Source organism: Oryctolagus cuniculus, chromosome 12, assembly GCF_051225735.1.
Source record: "Oryctolagus cuniculus isolate XC-2025 breed Fujian yellow rabbit chromosome 12, ASM5122573v1, whole genome shotgun sequence".
Lineage (NCBI taxonomy): Eukaryota > Metazoa > Chordata > Mammalia > Lagomorpha > Leporidae > Oryctolagus > Oryctolagus cuniculus.
In genome coordinates this window covers 17348617-17372163 of record NC_142878.1, presented here as the reverse complement: position 1 = coordinate 17372163, position 23547 = coordinate 17348617, and the positions used below count along the sequence as shown (strand labels likewise).

Below are 23547 nucleotides of genomic sequence, written 5' to 3'. Positions count from 1 at the left end.
ACATTAGCAGGGAGCTGGATTGGAAGTGGAGCAGCTGAGACTTAAACTGATGCTCTAATATGGGATGCCAGCATCACAGGTGGCAGCTTAACCGCTGAGCCACAATGCTGGCCCTTATTTTTAAATTTAAGGGAAGTGTATGTGCTTAGTACAGAATTCAGCAAGAAAGATATAGAGGAAAAGTGAGGCCCCTTTTCAGTCTCCTTGCCAGAGGTCACCACTGTGCCTTCCTTGGCCCACAGGGGCGTTTGTGGTATCTGCACCTGTGGGGAGTGCTGATGAAGGCATGGCCACAATGTTTTAAAAGTAAGAGCCCTAAAAAATAGGCCTGGGACTAATTTTAGAAATTCAGGGGAAATGTTGATGTCACAAGATTTTCTCATTCTAATCTTTAGTTAAAAATTTTTATTTTTTATTACTGGGTAACAAAGAAAGGTTAAAAATACTGATTTGGTCAGATAAAAGTAAATATAGACATTTTGCATATGGATCCTCAAATAGTTTTAAAGGTTGGTTCTGTAGTTTTATAAGGAACTGTTAATCTTCTTACAGCCTTGTATTTCATTGAAACTGGAAAAATATGTAAACTTTTTTTCATACTTTGAATAATGATATAAATTATTTTTGCTTTAGGAACTTGGAATCCTCAAATATGATTTAGTCTCTAAAGTAATACTTTTAGTAAAACATATCTTTAAAAGCTAAATTTTATACTTGAAAATATCTGAATAATTTTGAGAACCAATTTTCAGAAATACTAAAATTGTATCATTCCATGGGTTAGAGAATGCAGGTTACGTGTAGGCATGGTTTTCAGTGTGCTGCTTACTCTGACAATGCTTGGTGCCTGTCTCCACTGCTGTCGTTGCAGGGATGTTCATGGGACGCCAGGGACCAAAGGGCCAGGAGGTGTCCCTCTGCAGGACCAGCACTTGGCCCTGGCCATCTTGCTGGAGCTGGCTGTGCAGAGAGGCACGCTGAGGTGAGCAGTGCCCAGGAGACACTGGTGGAGATGCCGCTGTCTCTGCACATCTGCTGCATTTTGTGGCATTTCACTCAATCTTCTGTGACTGTGCAAAATGAATGGTGTTCTGCAGTCAGGGTTGTCCTGGGGCCTTTCTTCTCAGGCTTGGTCTAGTTGCATTCTTTTCACTTCCTTTTCTGGTGCTCAGTTTTCTAGTCATCTAGGAATTGGTCTTTTTTCTTTTCCCCTTAGTTTTCCTTAAATCATCACTTAAAAATTGTATTTATTTTTATTTTATTTGAAAGACAGATACAAACACATATACATAAAGAGAGAATTCAATCTTCCATCTACTGGTTTACTCCCCAAATGCTTGCAATAGCTGGGGGCTGAGTCAATTTGAGCCAGGAGTCTGGAATCAGTCTAGGCCTCCCATGTAAGTGGCAGGGACCCAGCCACTTGAGCCATTACCTGCTGCTTCCCAGAGTGTGCAGGAAGATGGATTAGAAGCAGGGTAGCTGGGACTTGAACCAAGCACTCTGATATGGGATGCCAGTGCCCAAAGCAATAACTCAGCCACTGTGCCAGACTTCTACTCTGAATCATAATTTTTATTCCATTAATTTAGGGTCCTAGAAATTTTGTAAAAAGTACTATTTGAATGTCTTAAGTGGTTTTATGATTGTGTTAAAATCTTGGCATTGATTCAGTGATTTTATTTCCAAGAATCATTTCCATGGCATTACTTTAGTTTGCTTTCACAAATGAAGTATTTATTGTCTTACTTTTTTTGTATTAGTTATTTGCTTTTGTTTTTGATGGACCGTGGCAAAAATGGTAATCTGCTTTTACTAGGAAATAAATGTCTTTTCTCTTTCAGCCAAATGTTATCTGCCATCCTGTTGCTGCTTCAGCTGTGGGACAGTGGGGCGCAGGAGACTGACAACGAGCGCTCTGCCCAGGGCACCAGTGCCCCCCTCCTGCCTCTGTTGCAGAGGTTCCAGAGCATCATCTGCAGCAAGGACATGCCCCACGCAGAGGGGGACATACACGTAAGTGTCACACACAACTCTCTGTGCAGTTACTTTAGAAGTGGCCCTTTATAACCAAGCCATGTGCATGGTTATGGTTGCTTCCTGGGTGTGTGGGGATTTGTGGTAACAGTAGTGAGTCAGATGGGGCAGGTGTGAGGGGTCACAGAATAAATAATGTCAGTGCAGCAGAATACCGTACGAACCCATTAGCCTTCATCCATGTGACAGAGAGAGAGGCCAAAGCCAGCTCTGATTTCTAGTCTTTGGGCTTTGTGTATTTAGTAGGAGGAATTCATGCCTTTAATAAAAGGATTTATTTATTTATTTGAAAGGCAGGGTGACAGAGAATGAGAGGGAGAGAGTGGAGGAGATCTTACATTCTCTGGATTACTCCCCAAATTGGGTTGGTCCTGGCTGAAGCCAGGAGCCCTGAAATCCCTCTGAGTCTCCCATGTGGGTGGCAGGGGCTCAAGTACTTGATCTTCCACTGCTCTTCCTGCTTTCTCAGGTGCGTTATCAATGAGATGGATTGGAAGCAGAGCAGTCAAGGCTTGAACTGGCACTCTGATAGGAGATGCCAGCATTGCAAGTGACAGCTTAACCCCTGTGCTGCATTGCTGGCCCATGTCTTGACATGATTGTTGTCCTGTCAGATACCTGTCATTTCCATGTTGACCATGCAGCTTTCTTTCTGCTGAGCTAGACTTGCTGAGCCTGTCATGCATGTGGCTTAGTGCGCTCATGTTCCCAGCAGTGCTGTGCCGTGCTTGGCCATGAAGGTGTATGAATGTTAGGTGTGGTGGAAGATGTGAAAGAAGCATGTTCACCTCCATGAATGGGTGAGTCAGTAGAGTAAGACAGAGGGTTCAGTTCCTGACAATATTTAAGGGTAGAGCGTGAGAATCAGGCCTTATTGGCACTTGAGTGGTGGTGCTGAAGGCTGAGGCTCAAGGCACTATAGGTTGGAGCCATGGGTCTCGTTCAGAGATGGTAGTCTAACAGAAACTCTCACTGTGGCCACCCTGAAAGAATCCATGCATGCAGTCATTCATTGTTCGTGTTGGCTTCTGCCTAGGAAGACCAGGTAAGTGTCCATTCTGTCTCCTCCATTGTGCTGTTCATGGAGAAGACCTTGATCAGTGAGCAACAGCTTCATCGTTAGCACAGAACCAAGTTTGAAGCACATGCTTGTAGATAAACACCAGAAAAGAGCAATGGAATACTGACTTACTGTTTGGCCCTTCCTGTAGGCTGAGCGCTAGGTGAGGCAGGTCACCTGACCTGTCCCTGTATCTAGTACCGACTGCATCCTTTATAGGCGGGGCTGCTGAGATGGGGAGGGCTGGGGTGCTGGGCCAGGGTCTGGGCCCGAGTCCCAGTACTGCTGCTCTTTACAAGTACATCTTGGATTTCGCAAATATTTTCTGGGAAAGAACCATTCTGTTACCATGCTTTAGCCTGATTGATCTGTTATTTAGCAGTCTTTAATTATTAGTCTATTCCGCCTCTGGAAGAAATAGAACTGACTTAATTTTCAAATAAAATTAAGTTTTTTCAGAGCGGGCAATATTTAAATTAAAACAAAGGGTTTCTGTTTTTCGTTTTCAAAGGCAGTTTGAGGCACTGTGCTGTGTCCGTAGGGAGCTTGCTCTGAACTCCTCCAGGACTCCCAGTGGCAGTGTGCTGTATTAGTAAAACATGAAGTCTACACATAGGATTCATGTTACATATGGCTTACTAAATGCATATATGTTTAGTCAGTGTCCTGTACATTTATGCATAGTGTATAATTGTATAGCTATATAGTATTACTAGCATCAACATTGTCATTTGGTGGTCAAAATGAGCAGATTTATAGCTAATGCATAACTGTGAACACCAAATTGTAAGGAATGATTAAAGGCTAATTGGATTAATTTTTGCCACCGTTTCTGAACATGTTTGTTTACTCTTCTTATCCAGCTTTTATCTGGCCCTCTGAGCCCCAATGAGAGTTTCCTGAGGTACCTAACTCTTCCACAAGACAATGAGCTTGCCATTGACTTACGACAGACAGCGGTAGTTGTCATGGCTCATTTAGACCGCCTAGCTACACCCTGTATGCCTCCTCTGTGCAGCTCTCCAACGTCTCATAAGGTATGTGCTACAGCAGTCCTCTTCAAATGTTTTATAGTGAGTGGCCACTCCTAGATTCTCATTCTGTGCCTGTGTCGGGCTTTTTCTCTGGTATTAGCAGCCAGAACTGGCTTATAGTTTATATACATGTTTACAGTTTAAGGTGTTGCTGGTTGTCAAAGCAAGTGATGAGCAAACTAACGCTCACTGGGCCTGGGGACCCAAACCAGGTTCCCAGGTTCCTGGAGGCCCCATCCCAGAAAGCTCATCTTCCATTCAAGAACTAACCAGGCCTGACTCTGCTTAGCTTCTGAGATCAGACAAGACTGGGCGTGTTCAGGGTGGTGTGGCTGAAGACAGGAGAGCTCATCTTTATCCAAACCACAATCTGCAGGGAAGTTTTGGAGCTTTTTTTATATACTCTGAACACAGGCAGTCTCAATATATAGTGCTGGTTGTACTGATAGTGTTAGTGTAGTTATATATTTATAACTTTCTCTGTGTAATGAGTAATACATGTGATATGTAATAGGCATGTTACTAGCAGTGATTTCTGTGTGGAGTCTGTGCAGGGCAGGCCCACCAGAGGCTTCATACATAGGGTTGTATCTCATGATCACAGCATTTCCCCGTTGTATCCATGAGAAAACTATGGTTGGAAATGGGAGTGAGCTTGGCAAGAGTCACACAGAGTGATGAATCCAGGTTTCTCTAACTTTTTCTTCTGAATATGAAGAGTATTTATTTTGTTTTAAAGCCATGTTTTAAAAACATAGTCACATGGTTCAAAAATAAAAATTAAATGCAAAGATAGTTCCTCACTTTGACTTTTCTATCCGGTTTCACGACCTGCTTGTTTTTACTTTTGCAGTCTGCTCTGTAAGCTTTGTGCTCTGGTGAATGAATATATTTGTAGGATCAGTAGTCACGTGTTACTTCTGTAGCTGTTTTTTTTTTTTCTTTTTAAATAAATGTGTATACTGAAGAGCTTTCTGTATCAATACACAGAGCTTCTTCCTTTTTTTCCTAAAAGCATCTTAGTGTTGCATGTGTGGATGTATTATTTTTATGAATGGGTCCCGTATTGGTGGATACATGTGGGTTATTGCCAAAATTTTGCTTTGTAAATGGTGCTGCTGTGCCTGAGTGTCCACAAGAGGACCATCCAGAGTGGGCTGGTTATCAGCAGGTTGCTCTTACCTGCACAGACTGGTCCTCTGGCCTTGTGCTTGGGCTTTAGACTTTTGCCTGTTAGGGCACAGAATAGTAGCCTGGTATAGTTGAAACATTAAAAAATATTTGTAAGAACCATTTGTATTTATTTTTAATGGACTCGTATTAAAATGAAATGCTATGGAAAAATAACCTGTTGCTTCATCTTTCCTGTTAACTAAAGTTATGAGTTATTTTGATGTTTTGAATCACCTACTTTCTTCTCTTCACTTGCTTTATTTTTAGCCTGTAATATCTTAGTGGTACTCCTTCACATTTTCTAGTTACTACAAAGAAAATGTTTACTTTTTTTCCTATCTTAACAGGGATCATTGCAAGAGGTCATAGGTTGGGGGTTAATAGGATGGAAATACTATGCCAATGTGATTGGTCCTATCCAGTGTGAGGGCCTTGCCAACCTGGGGGTCACACAGATTGCCTGTGCAGAGAAACGCTTCCTGATCCTGTCACGTAATGGCCGTGTGTACACGCAGGCCTACAACAGTGATACGCTGGTAGGTGTTCTGGGCGCCGTGGCTTCATGCTTCCCCAGTGGGTGTGGTCTCTACTACAAGACCTGGTTTTTAAATCATTTGATTTCTGAAGACTGCCAAACATCTATTCATTGATTATATATCTCTCTATAATCTCAATCAGGGTCATTTTGTGAAGACTTTGGGATGTTAAAATCATGAACTCTTTTCTTTTTAAGATTTATTTATTTATGTTTTTGCAAGTTAGAGTTACACAGACAGAGAAGAAGAGGCAGAGAGAGAGAGAAAGAGATAGAGAGGGAGGAAGGGAGGGAGGGAGAGAGGTCTTCCATCTGCTGGTTCACTCCCTGATTGGCCTCAATGGCTGGAGCTGCACTGATCCAAAGCCAGAAGCTTCTTCTGGGTCTCCTGTGCAGGTGCAGGGGCCCAAGAACTTGGGCCATCTTCTGCTACTTTTCCAGGCCATAGCTGAGAGCTGGATCAGAAGTGGAGCAACTGGGACTCGAACCAGTGTCCATATGGGATGCTGGCACTGCAGGTGGCAGCTTTACCTGCTACGCCACAGTGCTGGCCCCAGGAACTCTTTAATTTATTGTTTATTTTATTTGAGAGATAGCGTTACAGACAGAGAGAGAAGAGACGGAGAGAAAGCTCGTCCATCACTGGTTCACTCCCTAAATGGGCACAACAGCTGGAGCTGGGCCGATTGGAAACCAGAAGCCAGGAGCTTTTTCTGGATCTTCCACGTGGGGGCAGAGGCCCAAGCACTTGGTGCATCTTCTACTGCTTTCCCAGGACATAGCAGGGAGCTGTATCAGAAGAGAAGCCGCCAGTACTAGAACTAGTGCCCATATGGGGTGCTTGGTGTCACAGGTGGAGGCTTATCCCACTACGCCACAGCTCCGGCCCCTAAAATCATGAACTCTACGGTGAATCCCATTGCTAATGATGTTTCCTATTTGTAAACTGACTTTTTGTGTGTAAACTCACTTGACTTGAGCACCAGGCAGGTAACAGGGATTTGGGGTTTGTGTGCATGATGGCACAGTGGGACACATATGCCTTAGAGGAAGGCAGTTTTCACCCTGAGGTGGGTGTCTCATTGCACAGAGATGGTCTGCGCTGCCCAGTGTGGCACTGGTCCTGTTGCAGATTATTTGGAGGCTACCTGCCCAGTGTATTTGGTGCAGGGTGGGGCAGGCTGCAGCAGGGGTCTAGCAGTCACCAGCAGCTCACGCTGTTTCAGTTAGAGTGGAGTTTTCAGCAGTAGTAAACAACTGGTGAGAGTGTGTTGTCTCTCTTATCTGCGGACTGAAGATTGGTTTTCTCATTTCCTCATTTTTACCCTTTTAGGCTCCACAACTGGTCCAGGGCCTTGCTTCCAGAAACATTGTAAAAATTGCTGCCCATTCTGATGGTCACCACTACCTGGCCTTGGCAGCTACTGGAGAAGTGTATTCCTGGGGCTGTGGGGATGGCGGACGGCTGGGCCATGGGGACACTGTGTATGTACCACTCCTTCCTGTCAATCTGTCAATGATGCGTTCTTCTATCTGACCTTACCCACAAGAGGATGGAAAAACAGGAGTGTGGATGTTTTTCAGGTGTTCATACACATAGGGCTTGGTGGGTGGAGGGGGAATACCATGATGTGTCCCCTGTTGGCAACTTGGGAGCTTGTCCAAGAGTGAACGTGTTATGAATCATCTTCCTCCTCTTCTCCCCTACCTGTTGCAGTGACCAGCAACTCCATGCTACTTCAGTGTCTTTTCATTTACAAACACTAAGCTTTGTTTCTAGCATAAAAGATCTTCTTTTCTCTAAATCACTATCTTATTTTCACAAGTACAAAAATCAAGAGTTTTAAAATATTTTCTCATTTGCTGGAAGCTTTTGTTTATTATAAGAAAACATAAATGAAACAGAAAGTCGTTGTTGTTTAAGTGCCAGCTTGTAAAAATTGAGAGGTCTGACAGCTCTCAGAGTGGTAGGAGCCCTTTTATACTTTGTTATTGTATGTGAAGCCTGGTGGATGGTATTAGATTGAAATTGAAAGTGCACAAATGTGCTGATCCAACCATCTCACTTCATGTGGGAATGGACTTACGAAGGGTTGGAAATGACCACATCCGCGACTGCCCATGAATCTATCGAAAGGAGACTGGAGGGTGTGTGGCTCATTCATAGCACCACCCACAACATCTGTGGGGAAGAATCCAACCATAAGGAAAGCAGAGAGATGCATACATTATTGTGTGGCACTTTTATATAGTGTTCAGAAACATCTCAAACTTGACAGTGTTATAAGGGATTCAGCCATGTGGGGTAAAACATGGTGAAAAACAAAGGAATTATAACCACAGAATTTAGAATTGCTTTTACTTTCAGACTGGAAGGGGTTGGTGTTGGTATAGAGCACATGGCTCTCAAAAGGCATCAAAAAAAAAAAAGGCATTGAAGTACAGGATGGGGCAGTGAGTCTGTTAGTATTTACTACCTTTATGTTATTTACCATTTACTATGTATAAAATATTATACCATAAAATAATTCTTAGCTGAGATTAAGTACTGGACAAGAAACTTGTCCCTTGCTATCGGAGTTCAGGGAAGGAAAAGAGGTCAGTGCATTCGGCAGGAGATGGAGAGAAACTTTTTAAGGAGTAGCAAGAAGAGAGCAGTTGAAGCAAAATGGAGTGGTTTGGCTTGGATCAGCCTGTGCACCACTGTGCCTCTGTGTGTATGTATTTATTTTGTGGACTCGTAGGCCACAAAGTGGGTAAACCATGTCTTTGGGGAGGGCAAAGTGGGCTTGCATTTGTTCCCAAGAAAATGTTGTCAATCATAGGAAACAGTGTAGGTTATAAGCATAGGATATTTTGCCATTTCCAAAACTTCTCATTTAGTAAGATGTTCCTGCTTTAATTGTACTGCCTCATATTTTTATTTGTGAAGCATAGATTATAGTTGTGCATTAGTAAACTCAACTGGCTTTATTCTGTTCACATTTATTTGACAAATATCTATAAACTTCAGCTAGCTTGAGTGTAGAGCTGGATGGGTTTTGGCTAATGCATGCAGTTGGGTAAGCATCACGAGCAAGACACAGGCTGTCTCTGCAGCTCCTGCGACACTCTCTGCCCTTTGCAGTTGGTCTGTGCTCTTTTCTGTCAGCTCCTGACATCCTCTGATCTGTCCGCTATTGGTGTATTTTGCCTTTCCAAGAATTTAATACAAATTAAATCATATAGCATATATGACTGTGTTTCTGGCCTTTTTATACTTAGCATATGTTTTGAGATCCTGCCATGTCATTGATGTACCACAGTAGTTTCTTTCTTTCTATTGCTGATGGACATTAGCATACAAGTATTTTACTGACACTGTTTTGATATTCCTACTGGATACCATTCTTGGCATTGGGTTCCAATTTAACAAATTGGAATGGTGATGTTAGGTATTTGAAGCCTCTCTTACTTAATTATCATGTAAGATACCTCAGAAGGTAAAATGACTTGATAGTGAATTTCCTGTGCTAAGCTAATAATAAATGCTTAGAAGGGTATTAACATCTGTTTTCTTCCTTGCCACAGGCCCCTGGAGGAGCCTAAGGTGATCTCCGCTTTCTCAGGAAAGCAGGCTGGGAAGCACGTGGTGCACATTGCGTGCGGGAGCACGTACAGCGCAGCCATCACAGCTGAGGGGGAGCTGTATACCTGGGGCCGTGGGAACTATGGTCGGCTGGGCCATGGTAGGTTTGCCCTGCACAAGGACTAGTACGTGCAGGCAGTAGGGGGTTGTCTCCTCTGGGAGGTCTTGAGTAATGGATGACACTCGTTTCTGTTTGAAGGCTCCAGTGAAGACGAAGCCATTCCCATGCTGGTAGCTGGGCTTAAAGGACTGAAGGTCATTGATGTGGCGTGTGGGAGTGGGGATGCTCAGACCCTGGCTGTGACTGAGAACGGTAGGTAGAGCTCTTGGCAGACTCTTGAGGATGCTGATGGTTGCTTACCTGGAATGGGTGTGATTTGGAGTAGACAGAAGCTCACAAGGCTGCTCACTGTGTCATCCACCTTTAAGTGGAGGTCGATCTCAGTGGCCTCGATGAGTACAGCCCAGAGGTTACAGGACTTGGGTTTGCTTTCCAGGCTGCTGGTAGCAGCTACATGTCCTGTGTGGGTATTTTGCTTTTAACTAAAAAGAAGAGTTAAAGGTACTTGGAAGATGAAGCATCCTAACCTGTGCAGTCTGGCCTAGGGTGATAGGGTTACTAAAACATTGGTGAAGTGAGGAACCACCAAGTGAGCCATAAGAATAACAGAGTTGTAGCCAAAGTATATACGACTACACGCACACTCTGATCTTTGTGTATGGTGCTGCTGAGTTCCTTTCATTGACCACCTAGTAATGTATCGTCTGACAATTTCTAGGATAGAAAAAAATTGACCTTCTTTTGCGAGTAGCATGTGTTAGAATGCAGCCTTGCCAGTTAATTCACTCAGTGTGTGGCTGCTTGTGTGACAGTGACACAGTTGGGTAGTTGTGAGAGAGAATATATTGCCTAGAAAGGCTAAAAATACTTGCTTTTGATTTTTCTTTCTGATTTCCTGCTTTTGATTGCTTTTTGTCTTTTATGGTATTCATATATACCTCATTTAACAATATTTTTTATTAGTTTACTAAAGTATTCTTAGTTTCCAGAGTTATAAAAAAAGTGTATTTATTTTTGCAGTTGTGTTTTGTTCCTTTATGTATTATGTAATCAAATAACTATAGTGATACACTTGGGAAAAAATACAGTGGTGCAGTTGACCTGTGGTCACCATGGTAGGAAGAGAAACCTGCAGGTAGACAATAGAGTGGTTAGCGAGCTGCAGCAGTATGCAGTAGGTTGATAGTGGTGTGTGTGTGTTTTTTTTTTTTTTTTTTTTTTACAGGCAGAGTGGACAGTGAGAGAGAGAGACAGAGAGAAAGGTCTTCCTTTGCCGTTGGTTCAACCTCCAATGGCCGCCACTGCCGGTGCGCTGTGGCCGGCGCACCACGCTGATCCGATGGCAGGAGCCAGGTACTTATCCTGGTCTCCCATGGGGTGCAGGGCCCAAGTACTTGCGCCATCCTCCACTGCACTCCATGGCCACAGCAGAGAGCTGGCCTGGAAGAGGAGCAACCGGGACAGAATCTGGCACCCTGACCGGGACTAGAACCCGGTGTGCCGGCGCCGCAAGGTGGAGGATTAGTCTAGTGAGCCGCAGCGCCAGCCTGATAGTGTTTTAAGAGGTTTTGCTCTATGTTCATTATTTAGTTGAAGCAATCCCATTGATCCCAAACTAGTGAGTCAGGACTTTGTATTTTCATTGAACTAAAACAAAAGGAAAATTCAGCTTTCCCTTTCTTAATTGCTTCCATAGCAACCTGAAGTATAAATTAGATTTCCTTTGGTTTATGTGGTGTTAACTGTGTACATTGGTGGTCTATATTTGTGTACATTATTGGTTATGTTGTTTTTCAGCCCTTTAAAATTTCCTTTAAAATGTACAATTATTTTTACATAAATACATCTGCATTTTTTTAGGGCAAGTGTGGTCATGGGGAGATGGTGACTATGGAAAATTGGGTAGAGGTGGTAGCGATGGCTGCAAAACACCAAAGCTGATAGAAAAGCTTCAAGATTTGGATGTTGTCAAAGTCCGCTGTGGAAGTCAGTTTTCTATTGCTTTGACGAAAGATGGCCAAGTTTATTCTTGGGGAAAAGGTGACAATCAGAGACTTGGACATGGAACAGAAGAACATGTTCGTTACCCCAAACTCTTGGAAGGCTTACAAGGTGAGTGCAGATGTAAACTTTCAGAACCCTTTTGGGTAGTTACTTCAGTAATCTTTAAAGTTTGCAGATTTTTGTTTTTCTAACCTGACATTACTTTTTTTCTTGTTTAGTTTTAAAGATTTGTTTATTTGAAAGGTGGAGTTAGAGAGTGAGAGTGAGCGAGTGAGAGACATCTTCTATCTGCTGGTTTACTCCCCAAATGGCCATAATGCTTGAGGCTGGGCCAGGTCTTAGCCAGGAGCCTGGAACTCCAATCCAGGTCTCTCACATAGACTATGAATGGACCATTACTAGAAACTTTTGCTGATGTTTTGATGGGTATAGATAACAGTTGGAAAGTGATTTGTCAATATTAAAAAGTGGCCTAGGATTATCCTCACCAACTTGAATTTGAAACCTATTCAGTTTTTCTGATGTTGGAGAGTTCTTTCTGTGGTAGGCATCAGTCCATCACTCAGCAAGCTGGACTCAGTGTGGGCGGCTTCTGCTTGGTGAGGTCACGTGCCCTTCCACTACAGACACTGCTGAGACCATAGATGTGCATTGCTGTAGGGACAAGTGGGAGGTGGGATTGGGTTCAGCTGGTGTGGTCTGATTTGAACTTATCCTTGGTGGGTGAATCCTGCTTGACTTATTACAGAGGTGCCCAGCTTGCATCTTAGGTGGAAGAAAAGGCATGTAAGTGTGAGTGCAGGTGTCTTTGTAGTATGGCCACCAGTGTGGGCAGAGAGAATGGGAACATTAAGAAGAGTGCTTTTGGGCACTCTCATGAGTAATGTTCATCTACAGGCACCAGGGGCCATCAAAGCCATGCTGACTGTGTTTGATGTTGAAGTAAATTGTCCTGAAGAAGTTAATAATGTATCTTCTGACCCGAGTGACCTGGTGTAAATCTCTTTTGCAACAGAAGTCATAGGCTTTACATTATACCTACACCCTTCTTTTCTCATAGGAAAGAAGGTGATTGATGTGGCCGCAGGCTCTACCCACTGCCTGGCCCTGACCGAGGACAGCGAGGTCCACAGCTGGGGGAGCAATGACCAGTGCCAGCATTTTGACACCTTACGTGTGACCAAGCCAGAACCTGCTGCACTGCCAGGGCTGGACACAAAACACATCGTTGGAATTGCTTGTGGGCCTGCCCAGGTACTGTGTATGTAGTATGGTTTGCTATTTTATGAAGTTTTGGTTTCCAGTTATTCATTGCTAGTACATAGAAATACCATTGATTTTTGTGTGTTTTCCTTATGTCTTGCAGTTGTACTAAACTCAATATAGGGTGCTATGAGCTTCATTGTAGTTTCTTTGAGGTTTTTTTCTTAGATAGTTGGGCTGTGTGTACATAGATAGGGACAGTTCTATTTCTTCCTTTCCAATCTGTATACCTTCTGTGTCTTCTTCCCTCGTAGCCCAGGCTGAACTTCCAGTGTGATATTGAATAGAAGTGAAAGTGGGTGTCCTTGCCTTGTTCTGACATAGGAGGAAAGCATTCAGTCTTTCACTGTTAGCTATGCTGTTTTAGCTATGCTATTTTTCAGAAAAAGGCAGTTTCTTTTAATTCCTACCTTTTTTTTTTTAAAATCCTGAATGGTTGTTGAAATTTGTCAAATGCTTTCTCAAATGATATCATAGAGTAATTTCCTTCTTTAGTCTGTTAGTATAGTGGAATACATTGACTGATATTGACCAAGAAATGGATTACTGAGATAAACCTCACTGGGTCATAGTATATTATTATTTTTGTATATTGCTGGATTTGATTTGTTAATAATTAGTTGAGAATTTTTGTGTCATTGTTCATCAGAGATGTTGGTTTGTGGTTTTCTTTCTTTGTACTTTTTGTGTGACTTAATATCAGCATAAAGTTGACCTCATAAAAAGTTTTAGTTAAGTGTTTTGTTTCTTCTAGAATGGAGTCTGTGGAATTAGTGTTATTTCTTCTGTAAGTATTTGTGAGTCTTTCTGAACTTGGAGATTTCTTAAAAGGTTTTTAACTACAATTCAGTTTCAGAAATAGGTAAAGAACTATTCTGATTTTCTTTCTTCTTATGCATAGGTTTTCCTAGTTTGTGACACCTGAAGAATTTTGTCTAAATTGTCCAATTTTGGTGTCTGAAGTTTTCCTTAGTATTCTGTTTCTAACCTTTTTAAATCTGAAAGGTCTGCTTTTCTTCCTGATACTGATTAAATGTGTATCTTTTTTCTTTGTCAGTTTTCCTACAAGTTTATCGATTTTTAAAAAGATTTATTTATTTGAAAGACAGAGTTAGAGTTAGAGTTAGAGTTAGAGTTAGAGTTAGAGTTAGAGTTAGAGAGAGAGATCTTCTATCTGCTGCTGGTTTACTCCCCAAATGGCTGCAATGGCCACAGCTGGGCTGACCAAAGCCAGCAACCAGGAACTTCTTCTGGACACCGACATGGGTGCAGGGGCCCAAGCACCATCTTCCATTGCTTTCCCAGGGGCTTTAGCAGGGAGCTGGTCAGATGTGGAGCAGGGGCTGGCGCCGTGGCACAGTAGGTTAATCCTCCGCCTGCAGTGCTGGCATCCTATATGGGCACCGGTTCTAGTCCTGGCTGCTCCTCTTCCAATCCAGCTCTCCGCTGTGGCCTGGGAAAGCAGTAGAAGATGGCCCAAGTGTTTGGGCCCCTGCACCCGCATGGGAGACCAGAAAGAAGCACCTGGCTCCTGGCTTCGGATCGGCGCAGCTCTGGCCATTGCAGCCATTTGGGGAGTGAACCAACGGAAGGAAGCCTTTTCTTTCTGTCTCTCCCTCTCACTGTCTGTAACTCTATCTCCCAAATAAATAAATAAAATCTTAAAAAAAAAAAAAAAAGTAGAGCAGTCAGGACTCAAATGGCACCCATATGCAATGCTGGCGCCTCAGGTGGTAACTTAACCTGTTGTACCACAGTGCATACCTCAAGTTTGTCAATTTTGTCTATTTTTTTAAATTAATTTATTTATTTGAAAGGCAGAATTACAGAGAGGCAGAGACAGAGAGAGACAGATCTAGCCGGCGCCGTGGCTCAATAGGCTAATCCTCCACCTTGCGGCGCCGGCACACCGGGTTCTAGTCCCGGTCGGGGTGCCGGATTCTGTCCCGGTTGCCCCTCTTCCAGGCCAGCTCTCTGCTATGGCCAGGGAGTGCAGTGGAGGATGGCCCAGGTGCTTGGGCCCTGCACCCCATGGGAGACCAGGAAAAGCACTTGGATCCTGGCTCCTGCCATCGGATCAGCACGGTGCGCCGGCTGCAGCGGCGGCCATTGGAGGGTGAACCAACGGCAAAGGAAGACCTTTCTCTCTCTGTCTCTCTCTCTCACTGTCCACTCTGCCTGTCAAAAAAAAAAAAAAAAAAAAAAAAAAAACAATGAGAGAGACAGATCTTCCATCAGCTGATTCGCTCCTCAAATGGCTACAAAAGCCAGAGCTGGGTCCATCTGAAGCCAGGAGCCAGGAACCTCTTCCCAGTCTACCTTGTGGGTGCAGGTACCCAAGAACTTGGACCATCTTCTGCTGCTTTCCCAGGTGCATTAGCAGGGAGCTGGATCAGAAGTAGAACAGCTGGGACTTGAAGTTGGCTACCATATGAAATGCCAGCACTGCAGCTGTGGGCTTTACCCAGTATTCTGTAGCACCAGCCCCTTGTCTATCTTTTCAAAAAACTATCTTTTAGTTTCATTAATTTCCTTTTTTTTTTAACCTTCAGTTTCATTGATTTGGGCTCTAATCTTCATTACTGTTTTTCTCTTTAGCTTTTTTTGGGTTACTTTATTCTTTTTCTGGTTTCTTAAGTTCGAAGTTTACAGTGTTGATTTTAGATCTTTTGAATTATATAAGTATTTGATGCTGAAAATGTCCCTTTAATTAGTGCTTTAACTACACCTACAAATTTTGATATGTTTTCATTTTTGTTCATTTGTTTATTTATTTATTTGAAAGAGTTACCGAGAGGCAAAGAGAGAGAGAGAGAGAGAGAAATCACCCATCTGCTGCTTCACTCCCCAGATGCCTGCAGCGATAACCAGGCGGCTCTGTCTGGCTGAAGCTAGGAGTCAGGAACTCCATCCAGGTCTCCCACGTGGGTGGCAGGAACCCAGGAACTTGGATCATTACCCACTGCCTTCCCAGGCACATTAGCATTAGCATGATGCTGGGTCAGAAAGGTAATAGCCAGGACTTCAGCCAGCACTTAAATGTGGACTGCCAGTGTCCCAAATGGTGGCTTAATCAGGTGCACCACGTGCTTGCCTCTGACTCATGGATTATTAAGTGTATTGTTTACTTTTGAAGTGTTTGCAGATTTTTCTGTTAATGATTAATAGTTTAATTCTATTGTGGCTGGAGAACAAACTCTGTATCATTTCAGTTATTTTAAATGTATTAACATTTGTTTTATGTTCAGGATTTGTTTTATTTTAGTGAACATTTTATGTGTGCCTCAAAAAAGCATGCATTTTTAGTATTTTGGGAGTGAAGTGTTCTATAAATGCCAGTTAACTCTGGTTCATTGCTGGCATACTTCCTTTCTTCTAGATTTTTGCTGTTTACTTACTTTGCTCTTACTAGGGTAGTGTGTATATAGCTAGCATTTCATTGTCTATGTAGAGTTACTATTCTACTTCAAGTGGATTGAGATTGTTACAGCTGTGCATTAATGATTTTGAGACGGAAAATATTTTAAAATACATTTTTTATTATTTTTGTATGTGACAAAATGAATTGGGGCTAATGAAATGGGAAAGGAATTGGAAGCTGGCAGTACCTGAGCTAGACAACCATGAATGTACGTATGCATGCATTTGGGCGGTTAGAGTCATAAATGCGAAATAACCTGAGCATCTCTGTCATTCATAGTGGATTACTCCTGTGGAACAGATGAACAGCTGAACTGGTAGGTTTTATTTAGGTTTTTGTGTTTCTTGCACAGAGCTTTGCCTGGTCGTCTTGTTCTGAGTGGTCCATTGGCCTCCGTGTCCCTTTTGTGGTGGACATCTGCTCAATGACTTTCGAGCAGCTGGACCTCCTGCTGCGGCAGGTGAGCGAGGGAATGGATGGCACTGCGGACTGGCCCCCACCTCAGGAGAAGGAGTGCATGGCTGTGGCAACGCTCAATCTTCTACGACTTCAGGTGTTACTGATTTCCTTCTTCCTGCTTGTTCTATTTATGAGTACCTTTAGAATTCTTTAAGAATGTTTACCAATATTGAAGGGTGGGGTTTTTGTTAGGTGAACCGCTAACGAATATTTTAAAGTAAGATTATGATGGGGTAATGTATGAGAGGCTTAGAAAACTTGGTCCATTTATGTTGTATATATCCTGGGACTCGTTCTCTGCATGCAGATAAACATGTGTATGGATCATGCTCTTTCTGCTAAAATCAGCTGGTTGGTGTTCATCAGGGGAGGCAGGCCTGGATTTACTGTTGTTGAATGTGGAGAAGTGACTCGGTGATTGAGAGGGAAGCAGAGCTCAGCTGCTAGACCAGTGCTGCCTTTCCTCTGGGCTGAGAAAGCTCTGCTCAGTAAGCTTGGTTCCCATAGCAGTACCCTCACTTGCTCTCAGGAAGGTTCCCGTTGAGCATCCAAATGTAAGGTAAAAAGATCTTCCCCACCTCCTTCCCTCCCTTGGAAACCTATAGCTGAAGTCTTTACCATATTTTTCTTTATCTTTGTAGGAAATCTTATAACTTAATGACAGATGCAGCATTTTTCTTGACAAAGTTATTTTTCTCTTTATTACCCATTGACTTCTGTGTACCCCCTCATGGCTCTCCCTCTTGCCTTGGTTTCTAGAAAGCACAGAACTGAATGTCATGTTTGGTTGCAGTCATCAAATTAGTAGCAATTTGGAACCTACTTTCCTCGGGCAGTCTTCTTTAGCAGTGTGTTTGTTGTACTCTTTCCAGGGATCTACCCAGTAGTTTGCTTCTCAGGGTTTGTGGTAATGTTGCAGTTCTGGATAATGTGATGGAGAATGACTTTGTGTGTGTCTCAGGCTTGATTCCTTTTGGTTCATATTTGTCTGGTGCCTGCCATATGTTCTTTCATTGCTTTATTCTGTTTCTCTAGGTTCTATTTTAGTCTTTTTTTCCCATTGGCCTATAAAGCCTGATTCTTAAAATAAATCCTGTCTGGGAGTCTTTATTCAATAGATGAATTCTTTTACAATTATGATTACTAATGTATTTGAATTTAATCTTCTGTTGTAATTTTTTTGTTCTTTATTACTTCTTTATGAGTCAAGTCTTAAAATTTTTCTTTTCAGATTCCTTAATTGGCCACAAGATTTTGAATTCAGTATCTGAACTTTTACTGTCTAATTTTGTTAAAAAAATTAAAAAATTGTGAATTCCATGAAATTCTATGTAAATCAATATTGCTTTTCCTGAAAAATATTAAGGTTGATAGCATACATTACATCTAAATTCACCCTTCCACCTTCAGAGTTGTGATTGTCAGGTATATCATGTAGCACTGGATCTAAGGCACACTGCTGTTTTGCCTCTGAAAGAACTTTCCACATTTGCAGTTTGTAAGATGTATTTTGATTTTTGAGGTTAAGACATGAAAACAATAGGATTGCTGAATTTTTTTTTAAGATTCATTTTATTTATTTGAAAGGCAAAGTGAGAGAGAGAGAGAGGGATAGACAGACATATCTTCCATCTGCTGGTTTTCTCGCCAATGGCCACAGTAGCTAGGGGTTGGACAGGCTGAAGCCAGGAGCCCAGTACTCCATCTGGGTCTCCCACATGGGTGGCAGGGGCCTAAGTACTTGGGCCATCTTCTGCTGCTTTCCCAGGCACATGAGCAGGAAGCTGGATTGGAAGCAGAGCAGCTGGGACTCCAACTGGTGCTCCAATATGGGATTCCAGCATCACAAGTGGTGGGTTAACCCACTGTGTCACAACGCTGGCCCTCAGGATTGGTGAGATATTGAATTGGTTCTTTAACTTCCTTCCAATTAATTAACATAATCATTTGTAAGAGACCATGTTTACTCAGAGAAGTAGTCTTCAGTTTTGTTTATGTTCCCTCCCTCCTGGGTTCAGCTTGTTTCTTTCTGGCTGAGGTTCTTCCTTCAGTTCAGTTTTTCATCAGAGTCTGTGAAAAGTAAAGGCTGTTTTACTTTCTCCTTTGTTAATATAATTTGACAGAACTTAGCTTTTTAGGTTACTTGTTATTTTATCAGTTCTTAGAAGATGTTCTGTCTTCCCACTTAAATAGTTGATGTGAATTACCAGCATCTCTCATTAGTGTCATTGTTTCTTTGTCGCTAATTTGTCTTTTCTTTTTGGTTGCCTTTCAGATTTTTATTTGTTTTGTAATTTTAATGGGCCACAATCTAATGTCTAGATGAGGATTTTTTTTATTTATATTTTCAGGTTGTAATTCTCATTCAGTTTGAGCTTTGAGATTTTCATTAAGTTTTGAAAAATTTTCACTATTTACTATTGACATTGCTTTCTCATTTTCATTTACTTTTCCTCCTGAAGAAGGCCTACTAGATATATGTTGCATTTTCTCATTTCATCATCCCATGCATCACAGTTTTGATATTTTAAAAAATCTTTATCTTTCTGTTCTTCCTTATGTTTGATTCTCTCAAGTCACAAGCCCTTCCTTTAGCTTGCTGTAGCCTGGGATTGAGATGTGAGTTTACTTTACAAATACTGAAATGATAGGCACCACTGGGAATTCTTTACAACTATTGGCGAAGTAAATCCAGGAAACAGCTCTGGGAGATGGGAGCCTGATCTGTGTTGCCCAAACAGGGAGACACAGAGGCTGAGTCACGTGCCTGGCTTTTGCTGGGTGCACGGAGGCTCAGGAGTGAGACCTGGGCCGGTGTGCACATCTCCATCTTGAGGGCTTTGTCCTCTTGTTTTTCTTATAACTAGAATGTAGTTTCGCATGAGGCTTTTATTGTACTCATTTTATTCTCATGTTCTGGTTTCTGTTCCTTCCTTGATCAGCATTAAAGTTTTAGAATATGTTTTTTTTAAAAATATTATTGGAGAGAGAGAGAGAGAGAGAGAAGTAACTCCCATCAACTTATTTACTTCCTAAATGTTGGCAATGGCTGGGGCAGGGCTAGAGTTGGGCCAACACCAGGAGCTAGGAGTGTAATCCGGGTCTCCCACGTGAGTGGAAGGAACCCAGTTACTGGAGCCGTCACTGCTACCTCCCAGGATGTGCATTGACTGGAAGCTGGAGTTAGGAGCTGAGGCTGGGAACCAAGACCAAGTACTCTGTTGTGGAATGAAGGCATCTTAACTGCTATGCTCAATGTCTGCTTCTCCATGTACTTATTTCATGGATTCATTCCAGTTGCTTTTAATTGCCACCATTTCTTGGTGCTTTTATGTTTCTTCTTGCTCTGTGGCTTTTGACAGAGTGTGTCTTGCTCCTTTTCACTGTGAGGTCATTTTAGTGTCCCTTCACCCTTGGCTGTGGAATTACACCCAGAGGACAGGTGTGTTTGCCTCTCTGGGGTTCTGTGGGTTTTCATGCAGGCTCTAGATCAGTCCTGATTTTCATTCCCTGACTTGTCATAACTGTACCCAGGTCAGGGGTGTATTCGATTTCACATCTATTACTGGCGCAGGCTGGGTCTCTGATGTCTTCTGGGGTTTTTCTACCTAAAGACTGGTACAGGCAGTGTATCACCCTCTGGCTGTGGTTGGCTGTCAGGCAGGTGATCCTGATTGCCCACAGCCTCCTGCAGGGAGCACAGGTTCAGTGGGTTGTGTGGGCAGTTAGGAGACTGCAGGTCGAAGGCTGTTCTGAAGCCAGTTGGCACTGCTTTCAGAGCTCGGGACCTCGTGGCTCCTGCTGTGTTCTCTACATCAGTTCTGATTTTGTTACTGAGGATTCTCTTGCATACTCTCAGCTTGGCTATCTTAATTTTTAACAGCTTTTTGGTTTTATCATATCTATTATTCCTTTGTGTTTAGTACAGATTGCTGGAAAGGGGGTGGAAGTTGCTGCTTCTACATTGTTTAGTCCCTGCTGTTGGTCTTGAGCTTTTCCATATACATATTCATGGCTGAGTTAAAACATTTCTCTTATAAAATACCTTAGGATATAATCTCAACTAATGTAGGTTAGACTTTTTAAGTCAAGTAAAAACTGCATATGCTTAGAAGTTATTTTGTTTATTTAAACAACACTTCAAATTGCGTTTCATTCAGTCTTTAATAAGATTTTGAAATCCATTTGCTTTTAGGGGTTCTAAGTGAAAATTGTTTTTCTCTTTTCAGTTGCATGCTGCCATTAGTCACCAGGTTGACCCGGAATTCCTTGGTTTAGGTCTGGGCAGTGGCCTCCTGAACAGCCTCAAGCAGACTGTGGTAACCCTGGCCAGCAGCGCGGGCGTGCTGAGCACCGTGCAGTCGGCTGCCCAGGCCGTGCTGCAGAGCGGCTGGTCCGTGCTGCTGCCTACTGCCGAGGAGCGGGCCCGCGCGCTCTCGGCTCTCTTGCCCTGTGCAGGTAGGCTTGGGTGAGGAGCTGGGTAGGCTGAAGGTGGGGTGCCAGGAGAGGATGGTGCTTCACTCAGTTTGGCAAAAAAACACTTCCTTTCCAGTTTCAGGCAATGAAGTAAACATAAGCCCAGGTCGTCGATTCATGATTGATCTTCTGGTCGGCAGCCTGATGGCTGATGGAGGGCTAGAGTCGGCCTTGAATGCAGCCATTACTGCAGAAATCCAGGTACACAACTGGGAGTACAAGGAGCTGAGAGAGCCATGTCACTTGGCAGTGAGCTGAGATTGAAAGCACTGTACTCACTTACGAAGAAATGATGACCTATTTCAACAATTATTGAGGAAGCTAAAACCTGAAACTTAGTGGCATCCAAGTATTTTCTTTAATTGAAAACTCTTCTGCCTTACTGATTAAAGAAGCATTATTGAAATGTTATTGGACTGTGATAAAAATAAAATAAACACATTTAAATATGTGTTTCAGAGAATTCGACAGACACCCTGTTCATCGTATAGATAATTGCCTAAGATAAATGCTTTGGAGTAGAATTTGCTGGGCCCTAGGGAACATACATGTTTTTGGTTTCCCAAAGTAGCTTTGCCATTCATATTTGGGCAGTGAGTGTGAGAATCCAGCTCTTGCCTGTTCTTAGAGAGTGGATAGACTGTATGGCTGAGGCAGGTCACACTGGGTGTTTTGTGAGAACCAAGAAGCAAGGGTACAGATTTTGGGGGCTTCACAGAAGTCTGGAGACCACCAGTAGTGGCAGCCTGGACCGACCCTCTGAATGATGGAGTTTCTAGCTGGGGGCATGTGGGCCAGTGTTATCAGGTATGTGCAGAACAGGACAGCGGGCAGTGGCCGAATATGCTTTCGTGACTGGGATGAGGTTGGTGCTCACCAGTTTCTGTTTTATGATTTATAGGATATTGAAGCCAAAAAAGAAGCACAGAAGGAAAAAGAAATTGATGAACAAGAAGTGAATGCTTCAACGTTTCACAGAAGTAGGACTCCATTGGATAAAGACCTCATTAATACGGGAATCTATGAATCTTCTGGTAAACAGTGTTTGCCTCTGGTTCAGCTCATACAACAGCTTCTTAGGTAAATAATATCAGCTGTATTATATTTCAATAGGTAGTTATTGTTTTTCATATTAACATAGTGAAATCTAGTGGGAATGTCTCAAAAATGTATTTGGCTGTTGAAGAAAAACTCAGAAAGTTACCTAGCATAGATTTTAAAGTAAAGAGCAGATAGATTTTTAAATATTATAGGAGAGGTTGGGAATATATGAGGAGATTTTAAAGATTTTCCTGGAAGGGAAATTGGAAAATGAAATAAATATGCAAAAAGGTTTTTTTAAGATTTATTTTATTTATTTGAAGGGCAGAGTTAGAGAGAGATGAGGCATTTGGGGAGTGAACCAGTAGTCAGGAACACTGACTTCGTGTTTCTCTTTTGCTTCTCAAATAAGATTTTTCAAAAAGGTGAAAAAGTTTGTAAGGTGATTTGTGAATGAGATAAGTTAGAAAATGAGAAACATTTGCACTGATGTTTAACAAAACTGCTTTATGTGAGTGTGGGCTCCTGGTTTGTTATATCCTGTACATGCAGAGAAAGTAAAGGCCTAGTGGGCTGGCTCAGGCAGTAAGAACTGAACAGGAGACCAGGCGCTCTACCGCCCTGTCTGTGGAGGAGTGCTGAGTGGGCCTGGTGACAGTGGCCCAATCTCCACAGCAAGAATGTCCAAATTTAGTGGGTGCTCAGTAAAATTTTGAATGTGGAAGTTTTAGAGCTAGTTGTTATCAATTTTGGTAAACACTTTTGAAAAATGTTTTTCTCATTTTTGTTTTGTTTGTCTAATCTGATGGTTATTGCCCTCATTTAATATTTTATGCATTCTGACCTTTTATTTACCAGTTTGAAATCAGTATAGTTGTAGTGGATTGAGCTTGGGATTTATTCTTCAACAATTTCGGTTGTGACTACTTGTATTAATTTGTCAGGTGAACTGCTCATTGGAGTATGGAAGTCAGAGTAAGACATACGTTTAGTTTCACAGAGTTAATCAAGGATCAAAGGAGAAAATTGACATTAACTGATTTACAGATAAAATATAAAGTTCTGGGGCTGGCGCTGTGGCATAGCGGGTAAAGCCACTGCCTACAGTTTGCGATCCCATATGGATGCAGGTTCAAGTCTCAGCTGCTCCACTTTTGATCAAGCTCTCTGCTATGGCCTGGGAATGCAGTACAAGATGACTCAAGTCTTTGGGTCCCTGTACCCATGTAAGAAGCTCCTAGCTCCTGGCTTTGGATCAGCTCAGCTCCAGCCATTGTGGCCATTTGTGGAATGAACCAGCAGATGAAAGAACTCCCTCTCCTTCTCTCTGTGCCTTTCAAATAAATAAATCAATC

At 42.5% G+C, this 23547-nt stretch overlaps 1 protein-coding gene across 2 annotated transcripts in view; it reads left to right on the top strand.

The window, feature by feature from the left end:
• Positions 1-23547, top strand: part of HERC2 (HECT and RLD domain containing E3 ubiquitin protein ligase 2) — a 231075-nt gene that overhangs the window by 62531 nt on the left and 144997 nt on the right. For both annotated transcript variants that reach the window (XM_051822208.3, XM_051822209.3), the window contains exons 8-20: positions 872-982; positions 1845-2016; positions 3961-4134; positions 5652-5840; positions 7173-7324; positions 9410-9567; positions 9667-9780; positions 11389-11640; positions 12593-12786; positions 16569-16769; positions 20905-21133; positions 21228-21352; positions 22053-22231. In XM_051822208.3, coding sequence (XP_051678168.3) covers positions 872-982; positions 1845-2016; positions 3961-4134; positions 5652-5840; positions 7173-7324; positions 9410-9567; positions 9667-9780; positions 11389-11640; positions 12593-12786; positions 16569-16769; positions 20905-21133; positions 21228-21352; positions 22053-22231 — 2250 coding nt within the window. The remainder of the gene's footprint in view (positions 1-871; positions 983-1844; positions 2017-3960; positions 4135-5651; positions 5841-7172; positions 7325-9409; positions 9568-9666; positions 9781-11388; positions 11641-12592; positions 12787-16568; positions 16770-20904; positions 21134-21227; positions 21353-22052; positions 22232-23547) is intronic.